Source organism: Scylla paramamosain, chromosome 24 (assembly GCF_035594125.1).
Source record: "Scylla paramamosain isolate STU-SP2022 chromosome 24, ASM3559412v1, whole genome shotgun sequence".
NCBI lineage: Eukaryota > Metazoa > Arthropoda > Malacostraca > Decapoda > Portunidae > Scylla > Scylla paramamosain.
The window spans coordinates 20919776-20935607 of record NC_087174.1 but is presented as its reverse complement, the minus strand read 5'-3'; the positions used below and the strand labels follow the sequence as shown (position 1 = coordinate 20935607).

The 15832-nt window shown below is 39.5% G+C and overlaps 1 protein-coding gene across 3 annotated transcripts in view; it reads left to right on the top strand.

Annotated features, from left to right (window-relative positions):
* Nucleotides 1–15832, top strand: part of LOC135112872 (protein phosphatase Mn(2+)-dependent 1K-like) — a 182315-nt gene that overhangs the window by 78820 nt on the left and 87663 nt on the right. For all 3 annotated transcript variants that reach the window (XM_064027799.1, XM_064027800.1, XM_064027798.1), the window contains exon 3: nucleotides 12107–12196. In XM_064027799.1, coding sequence (XP_063883869.1) covers nucleotides 12127–12196 — 70 coding nt within the window. In that variant the 5' untranslated portion in view covers nucleotides 12107–12126. The remainder of the gene's footprint in view (nucleotides 1–12106; nucleotides 12197–15832) is intronic.

Below are 15832 nucleotides of genomic sequence, written 5' to 3'. Positions count from 1 at the left end.
AACAGTATATTAAAAAAATAAATAAAAGTCCATACAAACACAATGTAAGGCAAGAACAAAGAAAACGTAGATTATCAACAAAAAAAAAGAACACACACACACACACACACACACACACACACACACACACACACACACACACACACACACACACACACACACACACACACCTTCCCGGAACAGTGAGCCACGCGTCCCGAAACCTTAAGGAGTTTTGCATACGAAATTAGGAAGAAACTGAATCTCAAAATCAATCCGGGATGAATTTGTATCGACAGGAAATCTCATCGCTATCCATTATTTGTTGAGTACCGAAGTGAAGCAGCATCTTACAGGCCCCGACCCCTCTATCGATTACGCACTTCAAGGGTGTAATGCGCCCCTGATGAAGCTGGCATCCTCCCCTTCGAAATCCCCTTAATTCCCAGGATTTAAGGAGGGAAAGGAATGTTACCGGGAATTTCCTTTCTTGTCCATTTTCCGGGTCAAATTCAAGGGAGGTTAAGAAACGTAGGAAATAAGGAAATAGCAAGTAAGCTGTCATTTTGGGAAGGAAGGGCACTGTAGTGGAAATACTGGGAAGGCTGGGAAGTTCAAATTTAGGGAGGTTATGAGGCGTAGGAAATGAGGAGTGTACAAGTAACCTGTGATTTTAGGATCGGTGTGTACTGGGGAAGGTAAGAAGAGATGGTCGAGATACTGGGAAGTCTGACGCACTGTTCTTTAGGGGTCCAATTGGGAAAGGTTATGAAACGTGGGAAGTGAGGAGCATCCAGATAACCTGTGATTTTAGGAACGATGTGTACTGTGGGGAGGGAGGAGGTTAGAGAAAAGTAGTCGAAATATTTGAAAATTTGACCATATCTCCATTTTCCGAGTCAAATTAGGGAGGGAAAGGTATGAAATGAGGACCATCTAAGTAATCTGTCTTTTTGAAGAGATATGTACAAGAAAAGTAAGAATTGGTCGGGATACGGGGAAATCTCGTCTCCCCCCCTCTCTGTCCTTTACCGGGTTAAATTAGGAGAGGTTATGAAAAGTCTATGAAATGACGAGGGTGCAAGCAATGTATCTCTCGGAGAGGATGTGTATTGTGAAAGTAAGAAGAGGTGGTTAAAATACTTGAAAATTCACCCCTTTGTCCGTTTTTCCGCGTCAAATTAAGGGAGGTTATGGTGTGAATTAAATGAAGGAAGCGCAAGTAAGCTGTCATTTTGGAAAGGATGTGTGCTGAGTAAGGAAATGTGGTCGAAATATTAGGCAATTTGTTCATTTATTTATTTTTTTCCGGGTTTAATTACAGCGAATTATGAAACGAGTAGAAATTGAGAAGCGTCCAAGTAACCAGTCATTTCGGGAAGGCTGTCCACTGGGGAAAGTAAGAAAGTGTGGTCAAAATACTGGGAAATTTGCCTACTTCGTCCTCTTAAGAATTAAATTAGAGAACATTATAAAACGTGTATGAAATGAGAGCAATCAAGAACCCTGTCTCTTGAGAAGGACATGTACCGGGGGAAGTAACAAAGAAGGGGGTCGAAGTATTGGAGGCAAGGAAGACGAGAGGGAAAAAAAGTGATGGAGAAAATGGACCAGCTGGAGATAATAAAAATCAATTGAGTTTGGGACGAAGTACGGGCATTGTCTCCTCTTCCTATTCTTCCTCTCTCTCGTCTGTCTTTCTCTCCTCCTCCTCCTCCACGTCCTCCTCCTCCACGTCCTCAGCTGATCGATTCTAAGGGAGGAAATTAACAAAGTGACGCCTCGCGGTTCGTCTCCCATCCGTGCCTTGCCTGCTGGACCCTAAACCAGAGCCAGGTGAGCTGTGCCCGCCGCCTGCAGGTTGAGGGGCACGCTGCGGGTCAGGAGCATGTAAGGATGTAATGAATGTTATTTTTATATATGTTTTTTTTTCTTTTCCTCTTCAGTATAATGATGTAACTGATTAAAGGAGGACAGGTTGTCATGTTTAGTTTAATCTGGTGTTACGTCTTCTAGTTTTGTTCACCTGAGCTTAATAAATGGGTTAATTGTTTGATTACGCTAGGTTAGGTTAGGTTTCCTTCTCTTTAGTGACAACAATTGTGTTTGAATGGACACAGATGAGAATATTTAGTTTAATTTTGTGTTTCTTCTTTTAGTTTCGTTTCTTTGAAGCTAATTAATTGGTTCAGTATTTGGTTAGGTTAGGTTACATTAGTTTTCTTCTTTTTGATGATAGTAATTGTGGCTGAGTGAGGACAGGTGAACAGGTTCATATTGATTTCGTGTTTCTTTATGTAGTTTCGTTCACTAGAAGGTAATTAACTGGTTTATTTCTTAGTTGCATAAAGGAGTTATAAATTTTCTGTTCCTATTCATTCATGCTTTCCTTTATATCCAGTTGATAAGAAATCGGTAGGCGTAATGTAACCGTAATGAGGGACTATATAGGACTTAGAGTTGATTGTTTTCATGTATCAAGAAGACTGGACGAGAGCACAAAAAGAAAAAAAAAAGTTAATCGAAATAGTTGGTCAGTTTCATTACGGACATCTGTTGGTTGATTTAATAGACTTACAACTGGAATTGTGTGGCACCGTGCAGCTGTAACACCCCCAAGGTGACACCATGTATCGTCCCGCCGCTGATACACCGCTGACGCTCCTCTTATTTGTCGGGCGTGGTACGTCGCCCTCCCGTCCTGCCTCCTATATGGTGGGGACACGAGGTAAAGGAAGTACGTCTTTGACTTTCCGTTTATTTGGTGCCTAGGTGAGAAGAGAATGCAGAGAGTGCTCGCCTGTAAGTGTGATGCTCCCTGTGACATCCTCCCTGCCTTTTTCGGACCCTTAATTTATTAACACCAGGCTGAGACGCTTCCACCAATCGCATGGAAGGTTAAGGAGATGAGGCGGTAGGAAGTGATAATTCACGAGGGGTGCGTGGACAGGTGTTGCCCCAGGGGGACCGACACAGCTAGGGCAGTCAGGTGCGGTGCACGGAGGACGCCCAGGTTCCAACTTGACGATATGCGCCTACGCGGCCACGTGCATAAAGTACACCAGATAATATATGATAGGTAGCTCCTCATGGAATACCAGGGACCCACGCCGGCAAGTCTTCAATACAATACCCTATGAAAGCCTTCGCCATTTTTCATTTTTTGCATTTTTTTTCTTTATTTTTTTAGATTTCCCAAAAAGCTGTCTTAATAATAACAATAATAATAACAATAATAACAATCCATATACTATCAATATTTTTTTCCTTGTAATGCAGCCATAATACGTAAAGTGTTTGAAGTGTTTGGTACCCTTTGCACACTTCAGCACTCCTCTTCAAAGCTTGAACATCACACAAATCTAATTATCATTCTCTTTTCACCTTGATTACTTTCACAAGGCATCAGGTACTCTTCAAATAACTCATTAGAGTCACGCAGAGTGAAACACGTGACCTTGTTGTTAAAAAGTGCTTCTCGCTACATTATCATCGACTGTATTTTCCTCCTTTCACTTCCATCCTATTAACTCCTTTGAAAAATCCAATCAGGAAATCTTTTTTTTTTTTTCCATGAAGTCCTCGAGGCTTCAAAAGTTCATTAAACAATAATTAAATGCCTCTGCCTGCCTAGTAAAGTTTCATGCCTGGTCTGATATCCCTCCCTCCCTCCCTCCCTCCCTCCCTCCTCTGCTTCCATTCACTGGCCTCACACTCTCACCGGCCTCTCTCTCTGTCTCGCCCTGCCTCACCTCACCTGTCGCCTGTCTCACCTCACTGTCACCTTTCTCGCCCCTCTCACTCCCTCTCCCACCAGCTTCACGTGTTGTTTAGTCTTTCCCTTCCCCTCTCCCATCTGCTTTACTTCTGCTCCCTTTGCTCCTTGCCTTCTTTTCCTCCTCCCCTCCTCCTTCCTCCTCCTCCTCCTCCTCCTCCTCCTCCTCCTCCTTCTCCTCCTCCTCGGAACTTGCCATTTATCCTCTTGTTCTCTTCTATCTCCTTCTCTCTCTTTGCCTCCTCCTCCTCCTCCTCCTCCTCCTCCTCCTCCTCCTCCTCCTCCTCCTCTTAGTGCAAAACGCCATAGAATTTCTTGCACGAAGGAGAACAAATGTCTCGGAAGAATGGAGGAAAACGTGAAAGTCAAAAAGCTCAAATCCGTAATCTTATCTATATTTGCAAGGGAGAACTAAACCGTTTTGCAGGCGTTCCTTGTCCACCCCTGTAACACGCGCGCACTGTGACTTGAGGCGCACGCAGTCAGTCAGTCAGTGTACAAATGGGAAGGGAGTTTGTATGGCTTCTCCAGTTGAGCTTTCTCACTGCGAACTAAGATTTACGGTCCTTAGGCCTGTGGTTTTTAAATGTTTTCTCTCATGTAAGGATTGTTTTTTTAAAAGTCACTGTTTATACTTTTATCTTTTTTTTTTTTTTTTTTTTTTTTTTTTTTTTTCTTTTAAGGCGGAAGAGTGTTTTTGCTACGGGCACTGAAGAAAACGCACTATCGCAAAAAACATGAAGACACGCTTGAAGACACCAATAATTTCTACTTTAGGCTTTTAGTTGTGGATATAAGACGCCGAAATGATTAAGAATTTTTGCGAGTGTTTTTGCTACGGATGGTGAAGAAAACATGGCGAATTATCATTAATATCATGAAAACACGCTTGAAAACCCTCATAACTTCCATTATATGCTGTTAAAAATAGTTGACCTAAGACGCCAAGACGATTAAAAAGTTTTTGGAATGTTTTTGTTACTGGCAGTGGGTAAAACACGTTAAACTATTACCAGAATCATGAAAAGACACTTGAAAATTCCAACAACTTTCACTATACGCTATTCACAAGAATCGATACAAAACGTCGAGGCGATTAAGCATTTTTAGGTGTATTTGTTACTGTCATTGAAGAATCTATAGTAAACTGTCACTAGAATCATAAAAACACGCTTGAAAACTCCAGTAACTTCCCTTATAAGCTATTAAAAGTACTCGATGTAAGAAGCCGAGACGATTAAGAATTTTTTGCGATGTTTTTAGTTACTGACGTGTGTAGAGATTGTCACTTAGATGACGTGCGCCCTTGTTTCTGGTCCACATTTGTTACTACCAGTGAAGAAACCATGCCAAACTTCCACTAGAATTATGAAAACACTTAAAAAACTCCAATCATTTTTACTATAGACTGTTTAAAGTACTTGATATGCGACGCTGAAATGTTTAAGGCCACAGATTTGAAGTTCCGAGTCCTGCATCTCCTGTTCTTGAAGTGACACGGTAGAATAATCAGGATAAAATTTGCTTATACACCTGTCCTGTCTCAGATCTTTCCGGCTCTTCATTCCTTCGATATTTTTTACTTACTCGGGCGTGTGATGGCAGGTGACAGGCGGAAACAAGCAACAGGTGCAGAAAAATCACGTTGGATTGGGCATTGTCTCACCTTTATCTCGTTTTATGCTTCACTTTTACGCCGCGAGTCGCTAATGGGAAATGAACCAGAGAACCGTTGTTGTCAGTGTTGTCTCCTGCAGTTCCCGGATCAGGTGTGGCGTATTTACTGCAGCGTGTGTTTCCTATTTATTTTTATTGGTGACCTTTGTTGGAGGAAAGATTGTAGGCCACTTTTATGTCATTAGGTTCGGAAGAGCAGGTGCAGAATGTGCGTTTGAATACATACTGCAAAAACCATAGATTTCGAGAACATATATATATTTGACTCTCTTCCCTTCTTTGTTCTCTTTTAAAAATTTGTAATGTATTCTTCTCTTTTTATATATATATATATATATATAGAAACTTTACTTTTGTCTTTTTGTTATTATTTCAAGATTTTATGAAGGTTATTTAATCCTCTTTCCATCTTTTACCCTCGTTTAAAAATTTTAGAGTATTTTTTGTTTATACATTTTACGAGAATTCTTTAATGTTTTAGTGTGGAGGGAGGAGTCGTTATTTGGTATTATTTGTTTTTTTATTATTATTATTATTATTATTTCAAGGTGATATAGAAGGTCATCTCTTATATTTTCCTTTTTTATTGTCTTTTGAAAACCGGTGTAATGTTTTTCGGTTAATATTCTCTTTTTTTTTTTATAAGCATATCATGACTTTTTCCTTTTTTTATGGGAGCATTATTTCATTTTTTAATTGTATTTTATCATTATTATATGGAAAGTGTTTTTATCCTTTTTCCTTCTTTCCTCTCTTTTCAAAACCGGTGCAGTGTTTTTTTTATAACCCGTAACATTTTTATATTAATAGTAGCGTTATTTTATTTGTTTGTTTTTTGTTTTTATCATTATTTTAAAATGTGGAAGGTAATTTCTCGTTCTTTCCTTCTTTGATCTCTTTTGAAAACCTAAGCAGTAGTTTTCTGTTAGTATTCACGTTTTATGAGAAGTTCGCTATTTTTTTTTTCTTATTTTTTTTTTCTTTTTTATCTGCCGGTATTCTGTTACACTTTGTTTTATTATTATTTCAAAAGGATATGAAAATGTGATTCTTTTCTTCTTTATTCTCTTAAAAATATATCCATTAATTTTCTGTAAATGTTCACTTAATTAATGGAAACTCCATGAAATTTTATTGCGGGACATTATTATATTTGTTATCATTTGTTTTTATTAGTGTGTCCCCAACAAAGGCGTTCCGGGAAGAGGCACAGAAAACGGGGACTTTTTGTTGATTTTTTTCAGCCCACAAATCACGCAGATAACTCCCACGTACGCCTGCCAGCGCCCCTTTATTTGTTTCCCTTTTTTTTCCCCCCTTGTCGTGTACTATCACCACCACCACCACCACCACCACTACCACTACTACCTTCACCACCGCCGCCACAGCCACGACCTAATGACCTCCTAGTCCTTTTCCTGCTTCTCTTCCTCCTCCTCTTCTTTCTCCTCTTCCTCTTCCTCACAGAACTTGCATAAGCCTCGTGGCTGAAGGCATCATTACTTTCTCCTCTCCATGTGTGTCTTCCTTTTTCTCCTCTCCTCTCTCTTTCTTCTAATTGTTCTTTTTCTTCCCTTCCTGCTTCTCATTTCAGGGTGTTTGTCTTTTTTTCTCTATTTTCTTCTTACGTAGGTACCTTTCAGTTATGTGCGTGTCTGGCTAGCTGGCACACACACACACACACTCTCTCTCTCTCTCTCTCTCTCTCTCTCTCTCTCTCTCTCTCTCTCTCTCTCTCTCTCTCTCTCTCTCTCTCTCTCTCTCTCTCTCTCTCATCTATCACACTTACTCTTCCCCGCGGCTTTACATCACCATATTTCCTGCAAGTCCTTATCATCCTCATATATTTTCCCCCAGCCCTGAGTACCCCCCTTGGAGGCAGCCATTCCCATACATCCTGCCATTAAATACCGACCGCCCCCCCCCCTCCCATTCACCTTTCAGCCTCACTTTGTTACCTTACCTCACCTTGCCTCACCTTACGTCACCTTACTCCACCTTGCTTCTCTCTTCGCGTTTACCTTACTGCCTCACTTTTTCATCACCGTACCTTACCTTACCTTACCTCACCGGCTTTCCTCCCTCCTATTCACCTTTTCCTCACTTCCTCACTTTACCTCACCTTCCTTCACCTCACAGCTTTACCTTTCCTCACCTTATTTCACATTCTGTTACCTGCGCGTCACTCATCCGTTCCCGTCATCTACCTGTCATTCATCTGTCGTTCGTCTGTCCCCATCGCTGCAGTTCTCGTCACTCTCTCTCTCGTAATCTCCCCTCGTTGGCGGGACGCGAGGTAACGCAACGCACTCTCTCCGGTGATACAGCTAACTGGCCCATCGATTTTAGATGCGTGTGGTGCTTATCGACAGAGATTTCCAATAGCCAGAGGAAGTGGTGGACACACGAGACCAGACAGGGCGACAGGGAAAACAACGAAATGTATTAGCCGCGTCTCGGAAACTAAAGTGACAACATGGAGCCACGGAAGGAAAGGGAAAAAAGGGTGATAAATAAAACTGGAAGAGGGAATCGTGCCAAATATGTAAAGGACCACCGGAGATACACGGGTGAGAGTTCACGTCGAGGAAATATTGAGAGTACGAAGGATGAGAAAAGTTATAATATGTTGAAGTAAAGACTGCGAGGAATAAGAGCAATGGTGAGATGCTGAGATACAAAGACGGCGATAGATGAAAAAACAAAGTGAGTTAATGAACTGAAATGACAAAATGACAAAGCGCTTAAATACAAAAGCTATGAACGATGGAATATGTGACAGTTAATGAGTTCAGATATAAAAGGCTACAAAGAAAGAACATGAGACAGTTAATGAGTTGAAGTGAATTGATAAAATGACAAGGCGATGAAACACAAAAGCTACGAATAATGAAAAACATGACAGTTAATGAGTTAAAACACAAAAGCTACAAAGAATGAAAATATGACCGTCAACGCGACGAAAGACAAAGGCGGCGAAGGATGAATAGTGACCTTGAAATACAAAGAATACAAACACTGAAGAATATAATAGTCAATCTGTGGCGCTGGGCAGAAACAGACACGACTCCACACAAACCATTTACTGCACATTGACAATACCTTCCACTCCACAGCATGACCATCACTCGCAAGTCAGGAGCGCTGCGATGCTTCTGGCTCTCCCTTAAATAAAGCAAGGTTGTTTATTCCCCCACAAGATATAATATGATGAAGATACTTAATATTGAAAGCTGGATCTACTACAGCGACTATGATGTTGAAAATAATGACAGGGAAGGAAAAACTCAATGTAGTATAAATAAGATTGAAAGAAATTGCTAATTGAGTATTGACTTGTATTTTTTAATTTTTTGAACCACAAGCGAGACTATTTTCAAACTCCGCATAGACGAAGAGCCAGATTTCCACCAAGTTTTCCTTCAAGAATAGCACAGGATTCTTGAAAACTCTCTCTAGAATCATGAAATCGCCCTTGAAAACCCCAATAACTTACGCAAGAACCTGTTACAAAAAAAGAAAACACTGTAACGTTTCAGAATACCAGTCATGGATACAAAAACAAGAAGAGATAGGTAGACACAAAAACAGACGGGTGAAAGTAAGGCAATTGACCCAGAAACAAGTAGGGCTAGGTGAATATGAGCCATTGACGAAGAAACCAGTATAGACAGTTGAAGCAAGAATAGACGGGTAGAATACGGGCAAGTGGAAAAGAAACTAATAAAAACACGCAGAAACAAAAAAAAAAAAAAATAGACGGGTAAAATACGAAGAAATAACACAAAAAACAAGCAGAGAAGAGTGGAAACAAGTAGAGGTAGGTAAAAACTAGTAGAGACAGGTGGAAACTACTATAGCCAGGTGGAAACAAGAATAGACAGGTGGAATCAAGTGCAGGTAAGGGTAGACCTGAGCCAGTCTCCTCACATCCAGCCAGCCATCTTATTAATCCACCTGATTGGCTTCTCTTATATTAGATTAGCTTTAATATGGCCGCCACAGCCACCGCCGCTGCCCTCAATCCCAACCCTTATTAATGGATCCTTCGCTCTCCTCGTTTCTTTTCTATTTTTCTGCCGGATTCTTTTTTTTTGGGGGGGGAGGGGGCTTGTGGTGGGGAAGGGAGACAGGGTTGGGGATGGGTGGAGGGGAGGTGTGAGGGGGAATTTGGAGGGGAGGAAGAAGAGAAGAGATGGTAAATAATGATGTAAGGTTCTTGAAGTGTGTGTGTGTGTGTGTGTGTGTGTGTGTAGAAGACAACATATAAAACACTCTAATTTCTCCTTGCCCTTCTTTTCGTCCTCATTTTTCCTTATTTTCTTATTTCCAATGTTTCAAAATGACCTTCTTTTCCTCATCCGCCATCACCACCACCACCACCACCACCACCACCTGCTCCATCTTGCAACACTTAAATCAAAGGAATGAGGACCCGCAATTTCAATCACTGGGTTATAGCTTGGAAATATCTCACAAAGTCTTAAAGAGTCATTAGGTTAGAGCCTCGCATCCCGCCGCCGCCTGGCCACGCTGAGTAACGCTCACTAGAGGCTTATATTTATGATAAACAAATGATATAGTTACGTCCTTTAATGTAGCGTTTTCTATTTTGTTACGTTTTCTTCCTTGTCTCTGGAATTTTAAAGTATTGTATTGTATTTTATCTTTTATTCTCTGTTACTGTCTTTTGTTTTATCTCTTTTTTTATTTCCTTTTTTTCTAGTCTGTTAGTGTTTTTTTTATTTTTTTTTTATTTGAACTTATATCTGTTAATCTCTTTTATATGTTACTTTCTGGTAACGTTATTCCTTTTTTTATGGTTTCTCTCTCTCTCTCTCTCTCTCTCTCTCTCTCTCTCTCTCTCTCTCTCTCTCTCTCTCTCTCTCTCTCTCTCTCTCTCTCTCTCTCTCTCTCTCTCTCTCGGTTTTCACTCATTATTTGTTACTCTTCGTTTTTTACTCTTCGTTTTTTTAACTGTGACTCTTTTCCGTTACTTTGTCTTTTATGTGTTGCTCTGTGCCTGTGTTGTTTTGTGGCCTTGTACCTGTTACTCTGTGGTCTCTCAACGAATTCTGTTGTATTTTATGTTTTTCGTTGTACACTTGTCTCACTTGAGTAATCCTATACTATAGATTATAAAAAACAAATAATTATCCATTTTTCTTTGTATATTAACTCTGCTAATGACTTTACATTCCATCAGTCATTTGAATAATCCTGCACTGTAATTAATAAAAGCATAAAAGAAATTGAAATGAAGATAGTTTACAAAATGAACGAGTAAGTAAAATAGGCAAGAAAAATATTTAAACTGCCAATGACTTTACACTCGATAATTTATTTAAGTGCACTGTAACTAATAAAAGCACACAAGTAATAGAAATAAAAATAGATAGGAAAATTATTAAGTAAAACAAATATGCTGCAAAAACGTTTAAACTGCCCTATCTTCTGTTATTGCCACTATTGTTTTCAGAAATTATGTCCCAGACTTGCATCGTATCTAATTGACTTAAAGGAAGGCGTGGTAGTCAAAGGGTTCACATTAACATTTGTCTTCTACGTAAGTTTGGCCATAATTCCCTCGCGTTGTTTGTGTGTGTGTTCCTCGTTCGTCCTCACGCCGACCCAGAAATAAAAGCGCAGTGTTTTATCCGTGTTAATTTCCTGCAATTAAATATTCATATGAGTTTGTCTGTGTGACATACAAGCGCAATTTGGGTTCACCTGTGTGTGTGTGTGTGTGTGTGTGTTTGTGTGTTTGGGTTTGGGTTTGTGTTCTTCTTCTTCTTCTTTGTGTGTGTGTGTGTGTGTGTGTGTGTGTGCGTGAGTGTGTGTGTGTTTGGGTTTGTGCTTGTGTTCTTCTTCTTCTTCTTCTTTGTGTCTGTGTGTGTGTGTGTGTGTGTGTGTGTGTGTGTGTTTGTATTCTTTGTGTGTGTGTGTGTGTGTGTGTGTGTGTGTGTGTGTGTGTGTGTGTGTGTGTGTGTGTGTGTGTTTGGGTTTGTGCTTGTGTTCTTCTTCTTCTTCTTTGTGTCTGTGTCTGTGTGTGTGTGTGTGTGTGTGTGTGTGTGTGTGTGTGTGTGTGTGTGTGTGTGTGAGAAAACAAGACTCGTATTCGTCAGCGTTTTGGATTGCATGAGGACAATTTTCATTTTTTTTTTTTTTTTTTTGTATTTGATGCAGAATCCTAATTAAAGTATCAATAGAATCAGGTGAAAACCCTTTAAAGCCGCAGTGACTTCCACTGCAGCTGGTAAACTATTACTAAAATCATGAAAACGCTTGAAAACAATAACAACCTCAACTAGATCCTGTAAGACTGTCCCTAGAATCCTAAAGAAAAAAAAAAAGATGAAAACCACTAACCTTCATTAGGACTGTCAGCATATCACTAGAATCATGTAATGTACGTTAAATTTACAATAACGTCCACTAAACCCTGTGAAATCGTCACTTGAATCAGGAAAACCCTTGAAAAACCACAATAACTTCCACTGGGGCAAAGATTAGACGCAGGAACGCCGTAGAACCGGGACTAAGATCAAGGAAAACCATTACGCCTTAAAAAGAAAATGAAAAGAAAGAAAGCATGTAAATTCTAAAACTAATTAAAGCAGTAGCAATAAATTTCCCACTCGTCCTTGGGTGACTTTTAATCTTGTTTTATTCCAGAACGAAGAATAAGACCCACGATGTCCCACAGACCAAAACCTCCCCTACAAAAGGTCCCACGCAGACTGCAGGGCGGAGGACAACAAAGCGGTGAGTCCATTGCGAGTTTTGTTGGCGAACGCTGTGTTTCGGGTCAAGCGGGATGCGAGTGACTGTCTGGCTGCAGCTTTGAGGTTTCCATTCAGGTGACTCCATTCATTGGCGCTTTCTGTGGTGGTGGTGGTGGTGGTGGTGGTGGTGGTGGTGGTGATCAGAAGGGAAGGATGGGAAATATTTTCTTTTTCTTTTTTTTCTAATTTTACGAGATTAGAGTTTAGTTAACCTATAATTGGATCCATAAAAATTGAAATGATGATGATAATATAGAATTATAAAAAAAGGTAATGATGGGTAAATTAACGAATTAAAACAATAGATAAGTGAATAATACAAAGTTGAGAATATTACTACTACTACTACTACTACTACTAATAATAATAATAATAATAATAATAATAATAATAATAATGATAGTGGTAACCGCAGTACGTAATAGGTTTTCTTATAGTTAATCTTCTACTTGCCCATTATTAGAAAGTCGCATCAATAGAAGAAAAAAAAAACAAGAAAGAATAGAAACATTATGAAGACCCTCCCAGCTCTTCCCTTTTCTTCTCCCACGGATATAACCTTCCCAGAGGGGGAGTTCCCGCTGCTCCTGCCTCGCCTCTATTCGTTACTGTCTGGGGCACGCGAGGAATGCAGACACGTGGTACTCGTATCCCGGGCGCCGAGTTGTAGAGGACAGTAAATGCTTGTTCTCTCTCTGCAGGGAACCTCCTCGCCTGTCTCTTTTGTGTGACAGGCGAGGTGTACTACTGCTTAATTAACTACACTGCTACTGTTACCTCTACTTATACTTTTGTTAACTCCTCTACTTTTACTCTACTTTTACTGCTAATGATAATACTGTTGCTGTCATTACTACTGCAACTATGTGCTACTACTACTACTACTACTACTACTACTACTACTACTACTGCTACTACTTTTGCTACTAACTGTAGTAGTAGTAACATTGTTATTATGATCATTAATTTTATTTCATTATCATTATTATTATTATTAGTAGTAGTAGTAGTAGCAGTAGTAATAGTAGTAGTAGTAGTAGTATCATCATCGTCATCATCACTACTACTACTACTACTACTACTACTACTACTACTACTACTACTACTACTACTACTACTACCACCCACCACCACCACTACTATCGACCACCACCACCACCACCACTATTACTCATGTTACTGCAAGTGCTTTAGATAAATAATTACCCGAGTGAATAAGTAAATAAACACATAAATAAATAAATTAACGAGTGATGAATAAATAGATAAAGGGAACACGCAACATATACGGGTAGGTGGGCACGTTGGGTTGACACGATTTGCAGTAACATTTCTATTGACGTTCATGAATCATTTAGTGACGCGGCGGTACAAGGCTAGGTGGCAGTGGTGGTGGTGGTGGGAGAAGCTGGCTGGGTAGTTAAGCTCATATGCATGATAAGACTTAGGTTTGTGTACTTTATATGGTGATTGTAGAGGTTACATTGCTAGATTTGTTTTGGTAAGACGTGGGAAAGGCAGAAAAAAACACTTCATAAGACGCATTTTTCGTGCTTTTAATCATTTTCATATCCAGCGCTAAGGAGAGGAGCGGGATGTGCCTAGTAAATTTGTCTCGTGTTTTGCTTAAGCTCAGGACGAAACTTGTGTTGGTGTACTTTTATATGGTGATTGTATGTGACTCTGTATATTGCTAGTGTTTTCCTTGACAGATAAGCGATGGCCATAACCGAATATGTGCTTTGTTCATTTTTTAATAGTGTATTGGTTAAGTTCAGGATAAGATTTAATGTTAGTATCATTTATCTGGGTATTGCAAGAAATTTTCAGTGTTAGATTTTGTCCGTAATAGCCTGTTAAGCAAAGATGAGAAGGGATGTGCATTATATATATTTTTACATAATGATAATCTTTTCGTTAACCTTCCCTGCGAGATGCAATAAGTCAAAAGATCAGACGCAGTGTATGGAATCACTATAAGCATACACAAGAAAGAAGGGCATAAAAGAGAATAGATTTTACAATTTCTAGCCAGTGCGATGTTTGGAGGTTGCTGTAGGATAAGTAGAGGTGCTCCAGACTGATTAGTGATTAAGGAAAGGTGTACTAAATAGCAGGGAAAGGGTTAAGGGTGAGATTTATGATAGTGTAGTTTGATATCGTCATTGTAGAGGATTTTCATAGATAGATTTTTTTTTTCCTCAATGGTCTATGAAAAGATGGATGTAAGCGAAGATATGTTTTGTAAAATTTTGTTAAGTTCAAGATGAGACTCGACTTTATAAAAGCGCTTGCAAGAACCAGATTGCCTGATTTTTCTTGTCTGTTAAGCGAAGGAGATGAGCCGTGTATTTGTAAAGTAATGCATGTTGAAAGCATTGTTAGGGCATTTCACAACATTTCTTACGTGTGCTTTTACAATAGATAACATTTATAATCCGATTAAGTCACAACTACACTACGCACAGCTGTAAAGGTTTCATGATGGCTCAAAAGATATCACAAAACGGCAAAGAATCCCCGTAAACACTATAGATAAACATCAACAAACATTTCAACCCTTTGAATCATACGTATTATTCTATTTCATTAACCAAAAATATGTTAAGAAGGTACTTAGATAACTTTACTACATATTCAGTCATCTCTTCTGAAATGCGCGCTAGCTTTCAAAATGATGCACAAGCCCAAAGGAAGCGAAGGGAGTCAAGGAATTAGCTTTACTAGATATTCGGTCATTTCCTTTGCTATTCTTTCCTTCAAAATGATCCTGTAAGGTTGCACAAAATCAGTGTATTAAGCTGCGAAGAAGCCATGACAGTCAAAGGATTAAAAAGAATTCCAGTGTAATCTTCATGAATTTTTAATGTACCAAACGTAACAAGCCAAGGTAGACATGGAAACTTATAATCATTACACTTGAGCCAGATTATCCTGAACAAATCCAGGAAACTTAAGCTCTTATTCTCAAACCCCTCGACAGGCTCCGACAAGCTCTCGTAGAAGTTATTAGTTTCCAATGGCGTTCTCTTGACTTGAGTGGTAATTCAACAAACTTTTATTGGAAGCTACCTCGATTTTCAAGGGTGTTTTCATGAATCTAGTGATAAGTTTAACAAGTTCTAGGGGAAGTGGTATTTTCATGTTTCTAGTGATAATCTAGAGTAGAAAGTATAGTTTTCAACAGTTTTCATAATAGTAATAGTTTAACAGGATCTAGTAGAAGTTTAGTCAGCTTTTGTGGAAGTCAGAATTTTCAATGGCGTTTGCATATGTCTGTTAATATTATAATAAGCAATTGTAGATATTATTACGGTTTTCAGTAATATTTTCATAATTCTACTAATAGTTTAACATGATCTTGTGGAAGTTATTGTTTTTGTTTTGTTTTTTTTCCATGATTTGTCAGTAAGAGCATCAACAGTGAGAAGTAAAATCATCATCTCTGTTGCCTTTGGAAAATTGTCCCGATGAGAGAACAAAGGTTTAGCGAGTCCAGTGGCTGAAGAAGATAGATGACAGCGATCCGGCGTGGTAGTCAGACGCGGGGGCGGCGGCAGATAGCGCAGATTAGGAGGCGGGAGGCGGGAAGGTGGAGGGAGGAACGACTTGGCTG